Raw genomic sequence first — 22,436 nt, 5'->3', positions numbered from 1 at the left:
GGTACGGTCTGCATACCGTGTGGTACAGGCAATACTTTGGAAATTTTCCCCGCCCCCAGACGACTAGTCTGAAATGCCTAGAAGCCACCTCCTTGAAATGAACACATCCACGAGAGGGTCAAAGCGTGAAGCCTGCATTTACCTTGTGAATTAGTTTAATTGGATGCTTTTCATCAAGAGCTTCAAGGGGTTACTTGAAAGAATAGAATTCTGGAATGGGCTGAGGGGCAGGGGAAGGTGTAATTTGGCAGAGGGAGGACCAGGGACCACAGATTCTGAAGAACAGAAAAGAAGTGCAAAGAGGTGAAGAAGACACAAAGGCAGGCAAACAAAGAATTGAGAAAAAACACCACCTTCCTCCTGATTTTGCTTCCGATGGTCCCTGGGGTACTGATTATCTGCTCCCGTATTACGGAAAGGAACAAGCAGAGGAAGAGACTAGTGTTGATCGAATATTCAGTGTATTTTATTTTTAATTGCAACAGCCTTTAATCTTACTGTTTTTTTTTTATTTTTTTAATGTTTATTTAATTTTGAGAGAGAAAGAGACAGAGAGACAGAACATGAGTGGGGGAGGGGCGGAGACAGAGAGGGAGACACAGAATCTGAAACAGGCTCCAGGCTCTGAGCTGTCAGCACAGAGCCCGACGTGGAGCTCGAATTCTGGAACTGGGAACGATGAGATCACCACCTGAGCCGACAAGTTGGATGCTTAACGGGCTGAGCCCACCCAGCTGCCCCTGTTGTTTTCCGTTAATAGATCATGAAGAGAAGTTCAGAGCTGTGAAAATATTCCTAATGTCACATCACCAGTAAGTGACCTGGCCAGAATCCGTTCCCAGGTGTTGGTGATTACAGGTGTCCCTGGTGTTTCCTTATGAGAACGGAGACTTGTTTTACTCACAGCTCTATTTCCTGTGGCTACAGTAGGCCTTGCAGGGCACAGAGCAGATGCTTAATAAGTATTCTAAGAGTTAATAATCAGTTTGTACCACACTGCCTTTTTTTATGCCTAAGAAGAGTTTTAGGTCATTCTGGAGGTAGAGGAGGAGAGTAAAAGGGACCAGTGCTAGTATTCGTGTTCCTAATCCTCAGCTCCCTAACAGGCCTCTTCCCACACGTTGGATATGAAATAAAGCACGTTCTGAAGTTTATGCTTTAAAGATGATGGTGTGAGCAAAAGGCCAGGCAGCACATAAACTTGACGGTTTATGCAATTTAAATAACATTTCTGATTCCCAGGAAGCTTGCCAGTTAACTGTGGAAAGCACTTCCACTTGTAAATTGGCCACTTTTGAGAGGAGCCGGTACCTTCTGAAATTAGCAGATTACTTAAGCTTGAAGGAGCTAAGGTCACCATTTGTTATTTGATTGCTCTTTGCTCTAAGCTTCGAGGGCAGCCAATAATGCAGAGTGCTGGACCTTCACTCTTGTTTTCAAATTAAAGATTTAATTACAGTCTTCACTGAAGATGAACCATGTGTGAAAATACCTGGTCTGCTTGGAATGGGGGATCGAGGAGGAGTGTGTGGGTTGGAGTCAGTGCCTGGGCATTTAAATACTTTCAACAGTAGCATTGAGGGTGAAATCAATTATATTGTGACCAAATGCTGGCCTGCTGCTTAGTCAGAGTCGGTGATATTTATATTCTTCTTGTTTGTCTTTTGTTTTTTAAAGCTGAAAGGTCTATTTCTTAGTAGTGATAAGACTACTTCTTATAGACTACAGACTTGAATGTCCAAGGCTTCAAAGGTTTGGAAGATACGTATCTCTGAAATATGTAGAGGCTTGCTTTGCAGACAAGTCCGTGGCCATTGTGTATTATGTGTCAGGGGTGCTTGTGAAGAGGATTGAGGCCGGAGTTCTCTGTACGTCTGTTGAATTAAGTCTGTTTATTATGGTGTTCTCATTCTCAATCAATAATAGGAAGCAGTCTTTGCAAAACCTATGTGATGGCGTCACATTACCTACCTTTTTCAGGGAGTAGTTTTAATAAGGTTCTTTCATTGGAGGAAAAAAAGTGCCTACGTACCTTTCAGTCTTACGATTTCACATCTAACATTTCTGTTAGTGTCTAGAGTGAAATTACATCATCCAAGGACTGAGTTTGGTTTTTTTTTAATGTTTATTTTAAGAGAGAGTGTGAGTGTGTGTGCGAGCAGAGAGGGGCAGAGAGAGAGTCCCCAGCAGGTTCCACGCTATCAGTACAGAGCCTGATGTGGGGTTCGATCTCACGAACCCATGAGATCATGATCTTTGCTGAAACCAAGAGTCGAGGCAGACTTTCAACGAACTGAGCCACCCAGGCGCCCCGAGGACTGAGTTTAAGAGAAGATTCATGGTGCCTCATTAACTCTTGGTCACTGAGAAATTAGCGATTTCACATAAATGAATTCCCCAAATGACTGATCATTTCCCCTGCTGTCGCCAGAGTTTCCTGCCTCCCAGCCTCAGACAGCAGGGAGGTTCATAAGTGGATCCTTGCCTTCAGCTTGCTGAACCTTTCTGGAGGATTCAGATTCACTGTCACGTGTCGTCATGGCTCTGTTGGCTCTCTCACCCCTTCCTGGATGTGGGACTGGCAGCCATGCCTCTCCCTTTCACTCCAGCTGCCTCCCCGCCATTGTTCTTGTGGGAGCTCACGTAGTGTGTGGCTCAGGGTGGGTTGGGGTCTAGGAAACAGATCCGCTTGCTTTGACCAGTGAGTCCTATCTCTCATTCGTTCTTCAACTAGTATGTGTTGAGTGCTTACCAGACAGCAGGCTTTTAACTGGTGGCCACCAAAGGGCCCCAAAGACAAATATGACATGGATCCTCCCCTGTTCTGTGGGGAGAGTTGTTAGGTCAGTGATGGGAGAGGCGGAGAGGCAGGGCTAGGGAGGTGGGAGTGAGCACCACAAGAAAGGCAGAGGCAAAATACTCTGGGCCTTTGAGGAGGGAGAGGAAAGTAGCTTTGAGCTGGGTTTCGACCTGGGGAGACTGGGGGACAGTGAGACCAGCACGAGAACGTGTCAAAGGCCAGGATCCTGGGTCTGAGCTGGGGGTGGGGAGAGCAGGATGAGTCAAGTGCAGGGGAGATGTGGGCAAACCAGTTGCTGCTCCTCAGATGAGTCTGGGCTTTTCCAGATGCCACCAGAGGTGCTGATTGAGGGGAGATGTTTCTCTGGAAGTAGGGTGGCCGTTGTGGGGAAGGTGAAGGAGAGATAGAGAAGACAGAGCAGGACAACCAGATTCTGGTAGGTTAGGTACAGGTAATGAGGGTGGGATCCAGTCTGGGGCATGGAGGGACGGAGTGAAATGGGAAGGAGAGATCTGAGGAAGAGCCCCATGGGGTTCACAGGAGCAGGACTTTGCCAGTGCTGAGAGGTAGGGGAGAGGTGAAGGGAGAAGTTCCCTAAGAGAATCCTGAGGCTTAGAGGCTGAGCCAGTGACATGGGCGTGCTCCGGACCCAAGAGAAGAGGGTCGTATTTACTCTGCGGGGAATTCACACAGTGAATTTACATTGCAGGAAGCAGCTGAGGGAAGACCGGAGCAGCCGTGGGCTGTGGGGATCTGAAAGTCGTGGGGGACCTGGAGGAAACCTGTCTGGGAATAAGACAGCCACCAGTTGGCCGGGCCTAACCCAGCGAATGGGCCGTGAGGCCTACTCTTCAGTTAAATTCTGTGGTAGTGAAATGGAGATAGCACACTAAGGGTAAAGAAGGGCAGGGAGAAATTGAGGCAAGGGTTAATAGGAAAAGACCTATTAGGACCTGTTAGGATGGCTGTAATTTAAACAAACAAGAGAATAAGTGTTCGCAAGGTTGTGGAGAAATTGCAACCCTGTGTGTTGCTGGTGGGAATGTAAAATGGTATAGCTACTCTGAAAAACCGTAACACCGGTTCCTCAAAACATTGAAAGTGGAATTACCATGTGACTTTTTAATGTTTTATTCATTTTTTTGAGAGCGCAAGAGCGTGAGCAGGGGAGGGGCAGAGAGAGAGGGAGACACAGAATCCGAAGCAGGCTCCAGGCTCTGAGCGGTCAGCACAGAGCCCGACACGGGGCTCGAACTCACGGACCGCAAGATCATGACCTGAGCCGAAGTCGGATGCTTAACCGACTGAGCCACCCAGGCGCCCCTGAAAATGGGTTTACCATATAATCCAGCAGTCACACTTCTGGGTATGTTCCCCCAAAGAATTGCCAGCAAGGACGTTAGCAGATATTTGAACACCAGTGATTACACCAGCATTTTTCATAATAGCCAGAGGCAGACACGGCCCACATAGCCACCGAGAAATGAGTAGGCAAACAAAATGTGGTGTCTACATACAGTGGAACATTACTCAGCCTTCAGAAGGACAGAAATTCTGCCGCACGCTACAACACGGACGAACCCTGAGGACATTATGCCAACTGAAATAAGCCAGTCACAAAACGACAAACACTGTATGACCCACTTCCGTGGGGTTCCCAGAGTGGTCCTTGCGCAAACACAGAAAACAGAAGGGTGCTCACTGGGCGCTGAGGGAGGAGGGAATGGAGAGTTCTCGTTCAGCGGGTGTGGACTTTTTGTTTGCAAGCATGAAGACATTCTGGAGATGGCAAGTGCATCACAACGTGTGTGGACGTAATACCCCTCCACTGTACGCTTAAAAATGGTTAAAATGTCCTATGTTATGTGCGTTTCACCACAGTAAAAAAGAAACGAAAAACAGAAAACGAAGTCCTGAAAGGGAAACCCAATCTGTTGACCAGAGGAAGGAAGAGCTGAATAAGAATTTGTCCCCTGCTTTGGTAAATACGTGCTGGTATCGGTTCCCTTCGGTTCAGAGCGGAGCTGGGCTGACGGGCACCCGCAGCCCCCCGTGCGGAGCCTTTCGCCCAAGGAGGCCACAGGCGGCCATTCCCGGAGCGCCCCAAAGGCCGCGCGGCTCACGTTGGCTTCAAGATGCAGTTGTGGAGGAAAGGAAGACCTTTTCTTGTCCACACATGAGCTCTTCTCTCTCGAAACAGAAAGTACCACAAACGTCTAGAGGGAAGAAGGCGCAATCACAGTCCCCAAATGCCTCATATCACCCACAGATTCACCTCACACAGGGTGGATGTCCGTTCTTGGGGGCTAAGTGAAAAGACAGCACTTGACCTAAAAATGATTTCAGAAATACATCTATTGAATTTTTTATTTTATTTTATTTTTTTAGCTTTTGGAGTCTTGGGCAAAGTGTAGAAATTCTCTTTTGGAAAAACATACACTCTGTGCTCTTATTTTCTTATTTCTGTTCACCCTTAACGTGAACCATTCCAAAATAGTGTATTCTTGCTCTTGTAACCTGAACTCCCCTTAACTGTCCATGATGGCGGTATTGTATTTAGGCGGTAAAATCACTCGTGTGGCTGTGAGTTAGGCATGTATGCTCCTGTCTGGAAATGCCTGGAATTTTCTGTCCTGATTGATTTCATCTGGCATATGTTTTATTTGGATGTGTCTGCTTCCTTATCCTGTACCAGAGAAAAATATTAATAATTACTAGTCTTAGATTTCCTGTAATGCTAGCCAGAAAGGGGAGTAACGAGTTGGCATAGAATGGTAGCCAGTACTGATGAGTTTTGCATTTGCTTTTATTTATTTATTTATTTTAATTTTTTTTTTAATTTTTTTTAATGTTTATTTATTTTTGAGACAGAGAGAGACAGAGCATGAACGGGGGAGGGTCAGAGAGAGGGAGACACAGAATCTGAAATGGGCTCCGGGCTCTGAGCTGTCAGCACAGAGCCCGACGCGGGACTTGAACTCACAGACCGTGAGATCATGACCTGAGCCGAAGTCGGCCGCTTAACCGACTGAGCCACCCAGGCGCCCCTTGCATTTGCTTTTGAAAGAAGATGGAGTCCCCTTGAGGTAAAGGTAAAATAATGTATGCAACACAGTTTTCTACCCTGCTTGCTGGCATTTCATTTGGGGCACAATATTTACTTTTATTTTGTTTTTAATTAATTTATTTTGAGAGAATGAGAGACCACGTGTGTGCGCAAGTGGGGGAGGGGCAGAGAGAGAGAGAGAATTCCACACAGGCTCTGAGCTGTCAGTGCGGACCCCGATGTGGGGCTCAAACTTAAAAACTGTGAGATCATGACCTGAGCTGAAACCAAGAGTCGGACACTTTAACTGACTGAGCCACCCGGGCCTCCCACAATATTTACTTTCATTTTTTATTTTTAATTTTTTTTAGCGTTTTTTATTTTTTGAGAGACAGAGCATGATCAGGGGAGGGGCAGAGAGAGAGGGAGACACAGAACCCAAAGCAGGCTCCCGACTCTGAGGGGCTCTAACCCATGAACACGAGATTGTGACCTGAGCTGAAGTCAGACCCTCCACCGACCGAGCCACCCAGGTGCCCCAATATTTACTTTTATTTTTTATTTATTTATTTTTTTTTAAATTTTTTTTTTCAACGTTTTTTTTTTTTTTTTTTTTTTTATTTATTTTTGGGACAGAGAGAGACAGAGCATGAACGGGGGAGGGGCAGAGAGAGAGGGAGACACAGAATCGGAAACAGGCTCCAGGCTCCGAGCCATCAGCCCAGAGCCTGACGCGGGGCTCGAACTCACGGACCGCGAGATCGTGACCTGGCTGAAGTCGGACGCTTAACCGACTGCGCCACCCAGGCGCCCCGCCCCAATATTTACTTTTAAATTACAAGCTGCAAATTTTATACAGGTTCTATTTGAGAAATGGCTCACGAACTTTCTCTTATGTCCACTTCGTGGCAAAACGTCTCAGAATATTTCTAAACGAAAAGCTTCCTTAACCGTGCATCTAAAGCTGCATATCTTAAATGTCTTGTTAAGTAGCACGTTTTATGGATGATGATGTAATCCCAAAGTGAAAGACAGGCCACAGGCTGGTGGTTTAGCCAGCAACCGAGTTCCTTTCAGGCCTTAGGTTCGAAGGCAGCATTCACTGTCCTTCGCCGACCAGCCCTCCCGGTAGTGGTGTGAACTCCAAACTTTGATCCTTTTTCTTAGCTTCAACAAGATGCCCATCAAGGTCGATGTTCCCATCAATTATATTACCCATTAAGGTCAAAGCATCTGTGATCCTTTCTTCCTCTCAACGTGAAGAAAAACACAAGGCTACTTGAAAATGTTCTCTTGTTGCAACATAATCTGGACAGAGCTGAGCTAGTTTTTGGCATGGCAAATGCCCCCCGCAGCCTGCTTTGTGAGTGTGAATCCTTCTGTATCTGAGAAAACCGCTTTCCCAGGATCGTGTGGAAAACCTCCTGCAGAGATGACTTTTGAGCATCTGGTTTGCCTGGTCTGCTTTAGTTTCTGAGATTATATTCCGAGTTTATGCTCTGTTTGCAAATGCAGCTGTCCATGTGACCACCCAGTCGCGGTGCCGTTCTTGGACTTGAGCTGTGTTTGCATTGCAGAGTCCCCCGGAACACGGTCCCCATGCTCACTAAGAGCCGGGCTCTTTGGCCTTGGCCCGGGCTGAGGTCCTGGTCCCAGGGTGTGTTTGGTGTGGCTTTTCCCTGCCTCTGTACCCAGGCTTTGCTTAGAGTCTGTGCAGTAAATACAGATGGAATTCAGTAAAACTCTTGCAGTTTATAGCCCTCAAAGCTGGTTTTAGGCTTGCGACTCTGGCCAGCGTGCGAGTTCGCCCCGTTCTGTGGTTACGGCGTGTCTTGCGAAGACTGAATTCCATGGTCTCTCCCACACGTTCGTCATTATTAAACACCCACTGTGTGCACTGCCCTGTGCCAGACAACGTATGGTAGATGTTCTCCGTTTCAGCATGCCAGATGTCTGTCTTTTACCTGTTTTTGCCACGAGGCTCTGACGGCTCCACCTGGTTCAGCCCTGACTGCTGACCTGTTGGCCTGGCTTCTGGAAGTCCCATGTGTAACGCCAGTGCTGTGCACGGTGCTGTGAAAAGCACAGACTCACAGGCCCCGGGGTCAACTTGGAATTAATTCATCGTAACTGTCAGTGTCTTGGTGTGCACAGAAGGGCGAATAAAGTAAAAGTCCCCTTTCCCTGAACGTCAGAATTGAAACTTGTCTGAGAACATTCAGGGATGTTTGGGCTGTGTCATCACTAAGTCCCCCCCCCCTTTTTTTTTTCTTTCTCAACCAGAGTTAATACAAATCTTACTCATTTCTTGGTTCTGTGCCGGGCAGTGGGGTGCACAGAGTCCCTGGCTTCTTCCCGCAGAAGTTTGCGGACTCCTGCGGGGTTGGGGGAGCGGCGGGGGCTCATCGTGACTGACGAGTGTGTATATTCTGCAGGTTTGCCAGCCAACTATTTCGTCAGATTCCGTCTCCTCGATCCTCTAGTCAGCTTTGTGAGACACACGATTATTCTCCTTTAACAGTTAAAGAAACCGGGTCTCAGGTGTTTACTGAGGTGCTGGTGTCCGAGCTCAGAGCTCGGAGTCTTCTGGCACGGACTCTCGGAGGCTGCTGGGGGCAGCGGGGAGGGGGGTGGAGGCCGGGAGGTGGTGCTAGGGACAGGGCTCAGACAGTGCTGAAGTCCTGCTGCCCTAGCCAGGCTCCGCGTGGGGGTCACCATAGCCTGAAGCTTGGCAGGATTTGAATGTGGGCTTTTCGGCGGCATCGGACTTTACAGAGCCCCACCGCTTTGTGTAGAACCATCTACTCTGTTCCCGTTTTACAGACGAGGAAACTCAGGCATGGAGAGGGTACGGAACTGATCAAAGCCCGCATACCTAACAGGGGCTCTGCCCTGTTGTCCTCTGAGGGTCAGCTTCCGCCAGCCCAGCGAGCCCCATTCTCAGGGCTCCAGGTAGCCAGTGATTGAAGATTGGGAACCAGTGAGACCCCTACTTCTTTTGGGTCACCGATGCCTCTGCCCAGGACTTCCCAGAGTTCCCCTTTTCAGACAGACTTAGGCTCAAACACAAGAGATTCTTCCTGCTTCCAGATAGCGCTGTCTTAAAGGGATGCTGTGCGTGATCGTTGGACACCCTGGCTATGCTGCAGGTCCAAAGGAAGCAAACCTGCATTCCTCTTCCGGGCTTTCTCAAGAAGGCAACTGTGTATGTGGCCCAGGGTGAATAGACCTTGTCCTAAATCCCGATTGAATTCCTGCACCTTCAAAGGCAAGAATCTTCTAACTTTAAGACCTTAAGACTGAGACTTGCAGACAAATAAAATGAGGCAACTGATTAATGTTACTTGGTAATTATCACAGTGGCCTGTTAATAGTCTTATTTCACAGATGGGGAAACCGAGGCCCAGGATGCTTCCGTCCATCCCCCAGGCAGCGTAGGGGGTTTCTTCAGAGTCTGCTTCGTATTCAGTTCACCGAAGGGCAAAGGAGGGCAGAGTCAGCCAGTGTGAGGCTTTATCTCAGGATGTTGTCACCTAAGAGAAGTCGAAGCCACGCTGTACGATTTTGAGACGCAGTGTATTTTGGTTAAAACACACTGAGGAAATGTGAATGTTTGGATTGTGTGGGTCACCAAAAATGCTGCCTCCCTCAGGTGGGCCAGCCCTGATGAGTTAACCCCTCATGTGCTCACTTCAGAAAGAGTTCAGGAATGAGTGAGTCAGCGAGAGAGTCCTCCACTACTGATGGGGACAGTTTGGGGTCAGGGAGCCTCCAGCAGCATCACCACTGCTGACGGGCAGGAAATTTTGGGGTAGAGGTGTGACGGGTGGGGTCCTTGGAGGTGCCGAGCCCCTGTTAGGGCTGCTGTTGCGGGCACACTGCTAATTCATGGGCTTGCTCTGACACTCCAGTTGGTTTTATGACCCTAAGCAATAAGCCATGTAGTAGTTCAGGAGTATCTGTCTTGCAGAGGGGGCGTGGGGGGCGTCTGGTCTGAGAGGATTCTGCCCCGGGGTCCCAGGTCGGGTGCAAGGCTGAGTGGAGTCCTTCCTTCCTCTCGTTTTCGTTTTTTGGGCACTACATTAAAACAGTCAAGAATTGTTCCCTCTGTGTTGAACTCTAGGGGGGTAAGGGAGAAGGTTTGGCGTATCCTCGCCGATTTTGTGGAGCGGTAGGATGAGCCAGCTGGTGGGCTGCAGACCGCCAGGCCAGGCTGTGACTCGGGTCCTCAGCACCCGCCCCCCCGCCCCCCCCCCCGGGGCCCTCGCTCTCTCCAGCGTGCTCCTGAAGGGTGCTCCATGGGCTTCTGCTTACCTTGAGAATGAAAGTGTTCTGGCGTGATTTGGGGAGTTGTGTCTCCTTGTTATGCAAGAAATTTAGAGGGACGGAGGTACTGTTAATATTGCATAATGGGTACTTTCTCTTACACGTTCACTTCGTTTGTAGAAACGGCCCTTCCCAGTGCTTCAAAAGGTCGTGAGGGTTCCGTCAAGAGAGAAGCAGTGACCTGTGCCTGCTGCCAACCACAGGAACCTTCCTTTACCGTGGCTCGGCCACTTGTCTCGACAACATGCAGAGCACAGAACTGGCCCCTCTCAGAATCGGTGTTAGATTTTAGAACTGCCCGTGAAGATGTGTTTTCAAGGAAGGCGTAATCCTCAACAGCTCTCTCTTGTCACTGTCCTTTAATTACACTTAGGTTGGGGGAAAAAACACACTTAATTGTTTCAAAGATTTTATATATATGTATATATACATATATGTATATATATACACATATATATATTTTAGTAAATACATAGTAAATGGGGAGATTAATAAAGGGCTATTTTTTCTCAGCTTGTGGTTTCTAATTACATCAGTTACAGCTTTGCCCTCCCCTTGACTGGAGTGCAGGCATGAACTGGAAAAGAATGAACTAATCCGTGATAGATCGGGTTGAATAAAGATCTCCATTCATATCTTTACCTTTTATCCCTTGTTCCGAGTGCCAAGAATTAATGCTGTTTGAAAGTACAGACTGAACCTGCCAAGCTTCGGACTGGCTCAGATAATCCTAATTATTTTAAACGTTAGTGAGAAGGGGCAGCAGTTTCACAGCGGAAAAGAGTTCCATTGTGAAACATTAAATATCTGCTAAGTGGTATTGATTGGAAGGGATTTTATTTCCAAACACTACGGTTTGTCATGAGGCGGAAGAATTTGTTGTTTGAGAAATTTTCATTAGCTTTTTCATCAGACTCCGAGGCCAGCACTTTTGTTTTTCTCCCTGTCCCCTCGGAGGTGAAGAGTTGCTAACAATTGAAGAATGCTGCTTGCATTCTTATTTTTAAGTGGTTTCTTAGTGGGCGTTGAATAGTATTTAACATAGAGAGGAAGAAAAATTTTTCTCAAGCATGAATATCCTGTTTTCTCACATCATTGGAGGAGAATTATTCGTTCCAGCCCACTGACTTCCAACAGATCATTCAAGTTAAAAGTCAGGGGTCTTTGCAGTGTCGAAAGATTTAGCAGTTAGAGTGGTTTTTGTTTGGTTTTTTTGGTGAGGTGGGTTTTGGGGGTGGCGGTACGATGATGGTTGGATGGCGTTGCTGCCATTATCTTAATTTTTTTTCTTTTTCCCCAGCACCGGGAAGAGTGATTATGTGCAAGGTTTTTTGCTTTTAAATAATAGTAAAAGAAAGCCCCTCCTTCGGTGGACAAATAGGCTACTTGAGAGAAAACAGATACTGGGCTTGCTGGTTCAATCAAGGGTCAGCCCCGAGGTCTCCCCACCTTTCACTGGAACCGGAGAAAAGAGCAGATGGGCAAGTCTTCCTTTTTCTTACTTTTTAGGCTCTACCTCGGTCTCCAGAAGTCATTTCTTCCATTTCTGTAAATGCTGGGAGCCTGCCCGCGATCGAGGGGTAGCATAATCCTGAATTGTTTATTGCCTTGTGAAAGCTTCCTGCCCCCCCTCCCGGAGCTCAGCTGTCCCCATCCCCCCACCGCCCAGTCCCAGCCCGGAGCGAAGCACTGACATCTTCAGTGATGCAAATAGTCGTGTGTTGAGCATCTCTGGGCCAATTACTCTTTCTTTCTTTGGGTCTATTCCCCAGAGTGGAATTACCGGGTCAGAGGGGATGAACAGTTTTACAGTTCTCATTACATGTCACTAGATTGCTGTCCAGAAAGACCGAACCAATTTCTAGTGCTACCAACACTGTACCTTTCCTTACAGTCCCACTGACACAAGGCATTAGCATTTTTACAAAATAATTAAGAGGAACCTTTTGAGTTGAAATGAGCCTTGTGTCAGGCTCATTAAAATCAACTTAAAAAGCAGAAAGGATAACTCTGACTTTGGAATTTTTAATTGGTATAAAATGATTTACAGTGACCAATTACTACTCTTCCCCCAACAGAGTTTAATGAAGCTGCATTAAAACGGAGAGTGTACCTTTAAGGACACTATTAAAACACATTTTGGACATTCGTCTCCAGGATAACACTTCTGAAATCCTTAACTACTCTTAGGAGGGGGCCACACAAAATGAGTTCAGCAAACACTGTCCCACTATTCAAAGACGATGCCAAGCCTTGGACAAAAGTAAAAATAACATCGATTTAAATTTTGAGTGGAGAAACCCTGAAAAATGCTGACACTTTCCAAAACTGGTTGAGTTCATTTATTTATATCTTCCCTGAGTGCAGTCATGGATTAGGAGTGCTTGGAGCCTCCCCCGTCTCTGTAGGTGGCACTGTGTGTGTCTCTGTAGCCTGAGTCACAGGAATACTTTCCAAGAAAACACGCACAAGGCAACTGAGGGCCAAAGGGAGCTATCCCCACATTTCTTCCTTTTGCAGAATTCCCGCCCCTCCCTTTTCTGGTCACGGATCAGTTAAATGGGGGTAAGAGGTGCATGGCTGGGGTGGAGGGGCATCTCCTGGGTCAGCTGCTGACTGAAGGCAGAAGGCAGGCCCAGGGCTCAGAACGTGGCAGAGAGCACTCACTCACTCCTTTCTGGCCACTGCATCAGCCTGACAAGGGTCAGTTCTTTTGCCTCCTTAAACTCGCCACACGGAGATGAGGAGGGTTCCCAGGCCGGTGTGGCACCCAAGGAGGGTGGGATGGTCCAGGGGGAGTAACCCAGGGGGTGGTGCTGACAAGTGCCACACGCACGGGGTCCCCTCCATCAACCGGCGGGGGTGATTCTTTCAGTGACTGGTTTGAGGATTAAGTATTTCATTACAGCATGTGGCATTCAGAAAGTGGGGCAGTAAACCTTCTCGTCCCCAGCGCTTCCAGACAGAGAAGGTTCCATCACTGGTTTGAGGTGGGTTGAGGGCGGTGGGCAGATAACTCATACCCTCTCCCTGGTTGGTTCTTAGATGGCTCTCCAGATCTTTGCGTAGTTCTAAGATGTCAGAGCAAAGTGCCGCCTTTGGAAAACATTTCTTTGTATGTACAACGTGCTGTGTATGTAGCACAATTCATAAATCATCTTGGATTTGTGGGGATTTTTAAATCCATGTAACAGTTCAAATGTAGCCTTTATGGACTGCAGTAAAATGAAGGTTTCAGGTTTTTTAGGTTCCCAGTTGTTTGGGTTGGCATGCATGTGTATGCTTTGTTGGTGTCTGTAAAGTACTATTTAACAGCGCTCCACTTAAAAAGGCTTACACACTATTACCCTTGCTTTTTAATTTCAGTTACTAAGCAAGTACTATCAGTATCAAAGGTAATTGTCTGTCAGGAAATTGCCCAAATTGTTTTTCAGATTTATTCACTAAGTTTCCAGATCATGCCTTTCCTTCTTGGAGGTTTTGAGGCAGCCCTACAAAACTCTCCGTTCTTCTGTCTGTCTGTCCATCCATATGTCACGTTAGAAGAAAGGAGCCTTCTGAGATAATTTGGTCCAGTGGAGTGGTTTTAAAGGTCCGCTTCTTAAATCCTAGCTCTGCTCTTTTAGTTCTGTGTGTTTCCACTAGCCGCAGCAAACCTTTTCCAAACCCATAACAAGCGTAAATAGTGTTCTCTTGTAAAAAGGTCTCTTTTCAGCACGGTAATATACCTTATTAAATCCCAAACATAATAAGTATTGATGGCAAACACATCAGGACTCGGTGCAGCTTCTACGATGATTTAGTTCCCTACAAATGACTTCAGCACTCCGTTCCCAGTGCATTTTGCTAATTACATCATAGATTTCCCTATTGATGAACACAAGCTGAATTAACACAGGAGCACTAATGTACCCTTTCACCATTATTGTTGTACAAGAAGCCGTGGCAGATGCTGGCAGTTAGTTACACAAACATTAGTATTAACGATTGGCCATTTGGAATTGGTGACAAACTACTGCCCGGCAGAATCCTGAGGCTGAAACCAATCAGGAAGTTAATGAGGAGAGAAATTGCCACTGCAGCTTCCCCTTAATTACGTTCACACTAGGTAGGAAGGGAGTTCTGGGGGTGGATCTGAACTCGGCTAAGGTTAAGAAGGTCAGAGACCCTTTTGCTTAAATTTTGTATCTAGTGTGGCTTGTGAGGTTGCAAACATTGTTGAGCACATTTAGCATCTTTCATATTTAATGTCAGTTTCCTAGTAGAGTTTTATGTTCACAGATTTGCTTTTAAAATCTTTACCTGGCTTCTGTTTTGGGGAAGGTATTAAACTTTTCATATTTTGTAAAAAGTTTCCCTCCCATTTCCTGCTTTTTGGTTTGCAGAAGTTATGTAAACAGCAAGTGTTTGTCCCTGTATATCGAAGAGAAATAACAGGAAAATTGATAAGCTATCACCTTTGCTTGCTATATGTTGAAAAACTTAGGGTTACCTGTCAAATGGTAGAAATACATGGGTGGAGTCTTGCTGGGGGTAATTTGTCAGAGGGATCATTTGACAAGACAAGTTCTATTAGCATCCTTTACATAAAGGGGAGGGGTTCAGTGAAGGGTGGAAATAGTTTCCCCAAAGAGGGGGATGCAGATTGGTTATTTTTTTTTCCTTATGCACATAAATCCAGAATTCTGCTCCCTAACTTTCCCTTTCAAATGCAAACAGATAACTGAATAGATATTGTGCAGAAATACTGTTTTTTTTTTTTTTTTAATTCTAAAGAAACGCTGGGGGTTGTAATGACTGCCTGTAACCACGCTTTGAACGCAGGATGGAGATGCAGAGTGCCTCTATCTTTGTTGAAACCTCACCGAATCCTAAATGTAGAAAGACTGGCTACTTTTAACGTGCTCTTCTCCCTCCCTGTCTTTCCCCACGACCCAGTATTCTCGCCGCCCAGCAGTCAAGATTCTGGCTTGGTTTCCCTCTCCAGCAGCTCTCCCATTAGTAACGAGAGCACAAAGGGAGTGCTCGAATGCGAGTCCGCCTCGGAGCCAAGCAGCTTCAGCGTTACTCCGGTCATCGAAGAGGACGAGTGAATGGTGCCCGATGCTTTTGGCGGTTCACTTGGAGGAGCAGGTGTATTCCATTTAGACACAGGGTTTGTTGTTCATACTTTGTCTTGACTCAGGTCGACTTAACTGTTGAGAACGTGTTTGGTTTCCACTCCTTAGAGCTTAGCCCAGGGGCCAGAATGTATTTGGAATAGTTTAGGATCCAGGACTACCATCCGCAAGAATTAAGTGCTTTGCTCACGGAGTTAGATAGTAGTATTCCCTCCACCCCTACTTTGTGGATGATACTGGTTTACATTGTAGTTTTCAAGAAATACAGTAATTCACTAAAGTAAAGCAGTACATTTGCATCTCAGTGTGTCATAATTAGATATTACCTCTGATTTTAAAATGAAATCTTAGGTGCCTTAGACGTTTCTATTTTAGTATTTTAATAAAGCTGCAAAAATATAAATTTAGCCAAATACCTGACCAGTGAGAAGAAAAGAGCAGACAAACTTAGTGATTGTTTTAGAAATCCACAGAAAGTCAGAGTAAATGGAAATACGGTGTGTTTGTGTTGCTGTTGGAAAAGCCGAGCCCTACCCCACCCCACCCCCCCAAATCCAAAACATGATTGAAATACAGTCAGAAAAAGAAAGCCCCTGAGAACCACTGCCCTTTCCATAAAGGGTTATTTCAAAACAACACAATTGAAAGTAACCTCAGTAATGCAGAATTCCTGGATTTGTTTCTAGAATAATAGGAGAGTTTATCATACACATTCCTTCTGCTACAGGGGAAAAATAAATGGATGCAATCTAGACTATTTTGTAACCTTAGGTTGTAATCTGATTTGAAAATAAGTACATCTTTAAAAGTTACTACAGATTTCTGAGTTCATTACTTTGTTAAAAATTGCTTGTGGAGTACTTCCTTATGTAACAGAAGCCATCCTGAAATGAAACTAGTCTAAAAAAAATTCATTGTTCTGTGTAGTTGCAGCTGTACCTGAAATAAAAATGTTATTGATGACTGAATTTTCTGTTGTGTATATTTGGTGAGCGGTATTAAACAGGAAAAAAGAAATTACTTGTATTTTCTTCGCTCTGTGCTTTGAAAACATCTATTTGATTTCACCCCCATCTGTTGTAATCAATAACCTGACCATCTTGTTTTTTATTAAATGCACTTACTCTTAATTTCATCCACCAGTGGTTTTAGAGAGAATAATGTGGAGTTACCTATATAGGTTTGACATTATAAATCACTTCTTGGGGCTGAATCGTATAGTGGTATCGATTGATCCTGATATATCACAGAAATTTACTGTCACTTCTGTTTTCAATTAAAGATACAATCAGTCAGATAATGACTTAATTGGATTTTACAGAAGATTGAGTTTTATTGCCCAGTGCTTTACGAGTTTAGTTAAGGAAGATCATTTTATCACACTTGTCAGGCTGCTGCTACTGCAGCCGTGTGCCCTTCGGGGCGGCTGTAGCTGTAGCTATTGTGGCGGCGACGCCAGAAGGCTGCGGGGTGCGCAAGCAAGGGACCTGGCGGCGGAGTCGCCACCTCCAAGGCGTTAAGGGTGGCTTTTCTGAAGATGAAGATACTTCGTGCACTTGCTGCCCACTGCCCAGGCTCCCTACGTTTTTTGAATAATCCTGGCTTCCGCGGACCCAGGAGTCTTCCAGTTCCAGCCTTTCTGTATAGATGCCCCCAACACACGGATTTTGCGGGGTGGTTTTGTTGGAGAAGTCGGACACGCCCCCTCAGTGGGGCGGGGGGCGGGTAGGGTGCCTCCTCTGGGAACGTGCGTCTTAAGTGTCCCTACGTTTCTGAAAAGCCAGCGGAGCCTGGGTAAACTTGACAGGGCGCTGCCAAAGATTTGACCCAGCATCTTCTGGGCCCCTCCCTGGTGCCCACCCCTACGTCCCCAGGGACGGGCTCTGGTATCTCCCGCCGCGCGCATCCCGGCCTCCTGCCGCCCTGAGTTCGAGTTCTGCTCCCAGCTGCCGGCACCCAGGGAAACAGGCAGGTCGGGTGGGAAGCGCCCGTCCTTCGGAGAGGCCCCTCCTGCCGCTCCCAAAGCCCGATTTGGTTCTGAATCCCGCTACCCCCACAGGAGGGCCACTCCTGGCGCTAAAACCGGCCCCGGGGCCACTGCACCTAGGCTGTTTATTCCTGACTGCTAGGGAGGGAGCCAGGCCGGTCCAGGGTGCTCAGCTGTAGGAATTTAGCAAATTCTGAACACCAGCAGAGCAACCGCGGGAAGGCTTGGTTGCTCCATTTTAACCATATTTGAATACACACATGTGAGGCACTTTAAAGCTTTGATCCCTTGTAGGGAGACCTGTAACAGCAAGGCCGCATCCCCCTGCAGGCGATATCCCTGGAGTGTGCGGTATACACGTATGCCCAACACGTGTGTGCGAGTGTGGCCGTGCCAGGCATCCCGTGAGCATCTGGCGGACGGCCGGGACAGCCCTCAGCACTTAGGAGCGCTTCTGCTGCTCCAACGCGGGGAAACCGAGGCAGGATCGCCGCGCCTTCCCCTCCTGGACGCTGGGCAAACGAAACGCGCCGTCTCGGGCTCCCGCAGGAGCTGCGGGCGAGGGTGACCGTGCCCCTACTACATGCGGACGCGGCCCCGGGCGGGCGCCTCACTCGGGTGCCCCTTGCTCTCACCCTTAATGCACTGCGGGCCCCACCCTGCGGATCTAGGGCCTCAGGGAAAGCTGCCTGAGAGGCCCAGGGCGACCTTGGTGACACTGCTTTCCCGCTGCCACAGCCACTGCCACACCCATAGCGAGGGTTCCCTCCGAAACCCACACATAAAACCTCAGTTCGGGGCAGGGGTGGGAACCAGACCCGCCTAGCCGTCACCATTGTCCCTTGCACCCCGTGGAAACCGAACTGCTGCGCACGCCTAAAAATCGAGCCCCTCTCCGCTTCCGGTGAACTCCAGTGCTGAACCGGTTTCACACGTACACGTATATTGCACCGCATTTTGATGTTTTGCACCAAGTGGTATTAAAAGCGCTTCGTGGAAAGCGCTATGCGTCTTAAAAATACGCCGAAGGTCAACGGCTGCAAGGAGAGGGATCGTTCTCGGCTCCGTCCCGCCCCGGCGGGAAGTGGCCGGGGGCCCGAGGCCTTCGCCCCTTGGCGCGTACACAAGGACAAGGCCTGAGCCCAGCTGCTGCCAGCTCGGCCCGCTCCGGCCACTGCCGACGACTCGCGATCTTCGCCGGGGAAAGACGCCTCCTCCCCAACAGAAACGCGAGAGGCCTTCGCTCAGCCACTATTTCGTCAAGTTCTCCGCACTCCCTGCCCCAGAACAACAGGCAAACTTTCCAACAGTTCAAAGCTGCGGCCAGGAGGGCTGCCTAAGACCCCAGGCGGGGGGGCGGGGTGAGCAGGGTAGGAGGCGGGACGCTGGTTGGGTGGGCGGAGCCTCGAGTGCTCCGGAAGTCGCCTCGCCCAGGAGGATACCGAGCGGGCCTCGAGAGCTGAGGGTGTAGGTGTCGGCCCCCTGCCGTGGGGCGCCCTTCGGGTGCGCCGCTCCCAGCCTCCCAGCGTTGCTCTCCCGCCTCTGGTCGGGCCTCTGTGCGTAGAGTTCGCAGCCAGGTCCCCTGGGGTGCGGGCCGCGTCCGCCGTTTCCCATTATCCCCGGGACTCCCTGGGACGGAACTGGAACGTGTTTCTGGGAAGGCCGCAGAGCCGCCCACTTTCCCCGCAGCGGGGCTTTGTTACGGGGCCGCGGGGCGACAGCGGGGGCGGAGGGAGAAGAGCGTTCTGGAAGAGTGGCTCGTCCTGGGGAAGAACTGCACCGGCGCCCTGAGAGCGGGCACTGGAGCAAAGATTCTGTGCCCCTTGAACGTTACTCGAAGTACCTAAAAAGATTTCCCTGGCCTTTTTGTTTGGTTTTGCTTTGAGCGTTCAAGTCCAAGGGAAACACGATCTTTAAAATGGTCTCAGGTCCGCGCCGCTCTCGTTTTCCTTCGGAGAGTACAAGCTGCTTTTCCCCCTTTGCTCAGAAGGCGCGCGGGTTTGCAGGCCGCCCCACTGCGAGCCTCTAGCGAGGCGGGTAGGGACGACACCGACGCCGCAGCCCACCCCGGCCTCCCGCTGCCCCGCGGGGGTGAGTAGGCAGGGCCCAAGAGCCCCACCTCTGTGCGCGGAGAGGGAGCGGCGGCGCCCGAGGCCTGCGGGGGAAGCGGGCCGGGGCCCTGGCCCAGTGGGGAGCGCTGCGAGGTCGCGCTTTTCCACTTTCCCTTGCGAAGCGCGGGGCAGAGGTCGGCTTTCAGTGGGCCCCTCGGATAAAGCAAAGCTAGAGCGACACCCCCCCCCCCAAAAAGATGGGGGACGGGCACGGCCTGGTGTTTGGGCTGCGTCTGAGGCATCTGCACGGGTGGGAGCGCTCGTGCCCAGGCACGACCCCTGCTGGTTTCGAGAATTCGAGAACGTGAAGGAACGAACGGGCACCTGCACTGTCTGCACAGGGCCTGCGGGCTGTTCCGCGCCCCTGTTTGCTTAAGAAGGCTTCGGCCCTTTAAGATCTTCAGGTCGCCCACTGCCAAAATGGCGTGGGGACGCGACCGTCGTGGACCTTCTTTCTGTTCGGCCGCGTTTCCCGGGCCCGCCAGACCCAGGTTCACTCGCTTCCCCCCCACCCCGGGCGCACGTGGCCTCTGTCCTCCACCCCGCGCCCCAGAGGGCGGCTACGGGGATGCTATGGGAGGTGCGCAGGAGTCTCTTCCCCAATTAATTGAGGGAGAACAAGAGCATTATTGTCACCTCAAGAAATTGGTTGCTGGTTGCCCCACCGCCTCCCCAGACATTCGTCCCCCACTTTCAATTTGAAGCTGGCCAAAGGGCGATGCCTAGAGGCAGGGACAGGATGAGAGATGAGAAGTTCACGCGCGGGCAGAGGGGGCTCGTTTTCTTGCATTTTCGGGGCTTTGCAAGCCCTGGCCTCCAGCGTCACCATGGTCGCGATTAAAAAACGGCAAAATAGGAACCCTGACCTCCTCCTCCATGAGAATCCAGCAAAGCAGAAAATTTCCTGATGCATTATACATCCGGGACAATGTGAAACTGCCCTTTTGATAAGTGGGTGGTTTTTGTGTTTGTTTTTTGTTTTTGTGGGTTTTTTAATTTGTTTTTTGATTTTTTTTTTTTTTTTTTTTTTTTTTTTTTTTTGCGGGGAGGAACATCTACCAGGACTCCTGGATTTGGAGGCAGAACATCCTCGGCTTCTCAGCTGGCACATCTGCAGCCCCAGCTTTTAAATGTGTACACGCCATGAAATTGTAAGCTAAGAGAACGACAACCACATACGCGCATTATCTTTCACCCTTTCGCTGTTAATACCTGTCACAATTCTACCTAGTTAATTGTGGTCTGAGCGCACACACCATCACCCAGAGAACCTGAGTGGATCCAATCTAGTGAGGTTACATTTACTCATAATCCTCCTCCCTCCCTTTGCAATTTCTTTGATGCTTTTTCCCATAAGTGTGTAAGTGGCGGGGACTTAGTAGAAGCAGGCCGCTCCTTCTAAACGTGATTCGGACCATATGCTTTCTACATTCATCCCCGCTTGGGCTTTTCTTCTCCACACTAACTGCTAACACGTTATAGTCACCTTGAAATTTCCTCTGCTATTTTCCAATTAAAAGCTTAATAGCCCTGGAAACGGAGTTCATGTGGTGAAGTTTACCATAGCCCCTTGTTCAGGAAGGCTTTCTGCTGGGATCCCATTATGTGCTTGAATAAACCCTTTCTGCAAACAGAAATGGGACTCGGGGTTGTCAGGTGTTGGGTTACAATAGACTTTGAGGCAGGGGACATTTTACCAACATAAATACAAACCTGTTCCTATAGGGAGATGTTGTCAAATACTGGGATATGGAAAACATTCCCATCAAATATGAGAAAAGGATTATTGCGCTATATCAAATGAGTATTTAGATCTCAGCCCCCGATGTGCACTGGAGTGAAATGGGGCCCCGGCCCAAATAATGCCAGACTGTTTGAGTGGCAAAGGGATAGGATGGCTAGGTGAGTGGAGGAGGAAAGGAGGTCGCCTTAGTAGTGGGAATGCCCCCCAAACCCGTTTTGAGATCTGTTCTTTTCCTTAAAAAAAATTCTTTACTCCCAAGTCACTTAAATTCCTCAGTTTCGCTGACCATTAGGAGAAAATTGGGAGGCATGCGTCTGACAAAAAAAAGAAAAAAGGAAAAAAAAAGTCCGTGGTCTTCCCTTTCCCAAGAGATCTAGAGATTTCCCCGCGAAAGTTCCCAGATTCAGTGTCATTCTGGGCCCTTCTTGTCTGTCTGTATGTGAATGGACTGGCCAACAATTCCCACTTCCCAGTCTCAGGCCCGCGGGGTGTGTGTGTGGGGGGGGGGTGCCGGTGACCTCTGCCTCCGATCCCGAAAATGTAGGAAGTTCCCTCCAGTTCTGTTTTAGGGCTTGTTTTCCTAACAGAGGTCGGGAGAAGAGGGGTTGAGGGTGGGGGTGGATGAGCGGGAATGAGAGGCGACACTGAGGGAGTCTGTACTGACCCAAGTTTGGCCCAGGGGTAGCACTGTCCCTCACAGGTTTCCTGCCCACGCCCCCCCCCCCCCACCACGAGGCCAACATCCAGTGATCCCCAACCCCCGGACTAGTCTGACAAAGGGGGCGGCTAGGACTTCAAGGGACACCAGGTTCCCTTTTTAATCCTCCTCCCTTCCCGAAATCTGGCGGAGGGTTGCCGCCAGAACGCCTGGCGATGCTTTATTTGAATTCACAGCAAACACAGAGGGACGTTTTCCTGTTACTTGCTTCCAGGGGAGTGCAGAGAAAAACGGCTTCCCAGAGAGGACAAGGGGCGCTGTGCAGCCCAAGGGTTGGCCATTCTTGCGGACTCTTCTCGAATTCGATTCGCCCAGACCTCCAAGAGATGAGCTCAGTGTCCTCTCAGGAGCCCGCGGAACGAAGGCTCCGGGAATGCCATCTCCCCCGCTTTGCACTGAACCATTGTGCTACCCTGCACCGTTGTGTCCTCCCGTTTTTGCTTGTTTCTTTGTTTTCTTGCGTTGTGTGTGTGCGTGTGTGTGTGTGTGTGTTTGCTTAGTCTTCGCGGCGCACTTCCAGCGGGAGTCTGCATTAGGCCAAACCGGTACTCCGAGATTAGAGACGCCGCTAACAGTTTGAACAA

At 48.8% G+C, this 22,436-nt stretch overlaps 1 protein-coding gene across 2 annotated transcripts in view; it reads left to right on the top strand.

Moving 5' to 3' along the window:
• Positions 1-16,260, top strand: part of DMRT1 (doublesex and mab-3 related transcription factor 1) — a 108,760-nt gene extending 92,500 nt beyond the window's left edge. For both annotated transcript variants that reach the window (XM_049645851.1, XM_049645762.1), the window contains exon 5: positions 15,111-16,260. In XM_049645851.1, the coding sequence (XP_049501808.1) occupies positions 15,111-15,265 (155 nt within the window). In that variant the 3' untranslated portion in view covers positions 15,266-16,260. The remainder of the gene's footprint in view (positions 1-15,110) is intronic.
• The last annotated feature ends 6,176 nt before the right edge of the window (positions 16,261-22,436 follow it).

Source organism: Panthera uncia, chromosome D4 (assembly GCF_023721935.1).
Source record: "Panthera uncia isolate 11264 chromosome D4, Puncia_PCG_1.0, whole genome shotgun sequence".
Taxonomy (NCBI): Eukaryota; Metazoa; Chordata; class Mammalia; order Carnivora; family Felidae; genus Panthera; species Panthera uncia.
The sequence above is the reverse complement of the archived record's forward strand: the minus strand, read 5'-3'. Positions and strand labels throughout refer to the sequence as shown.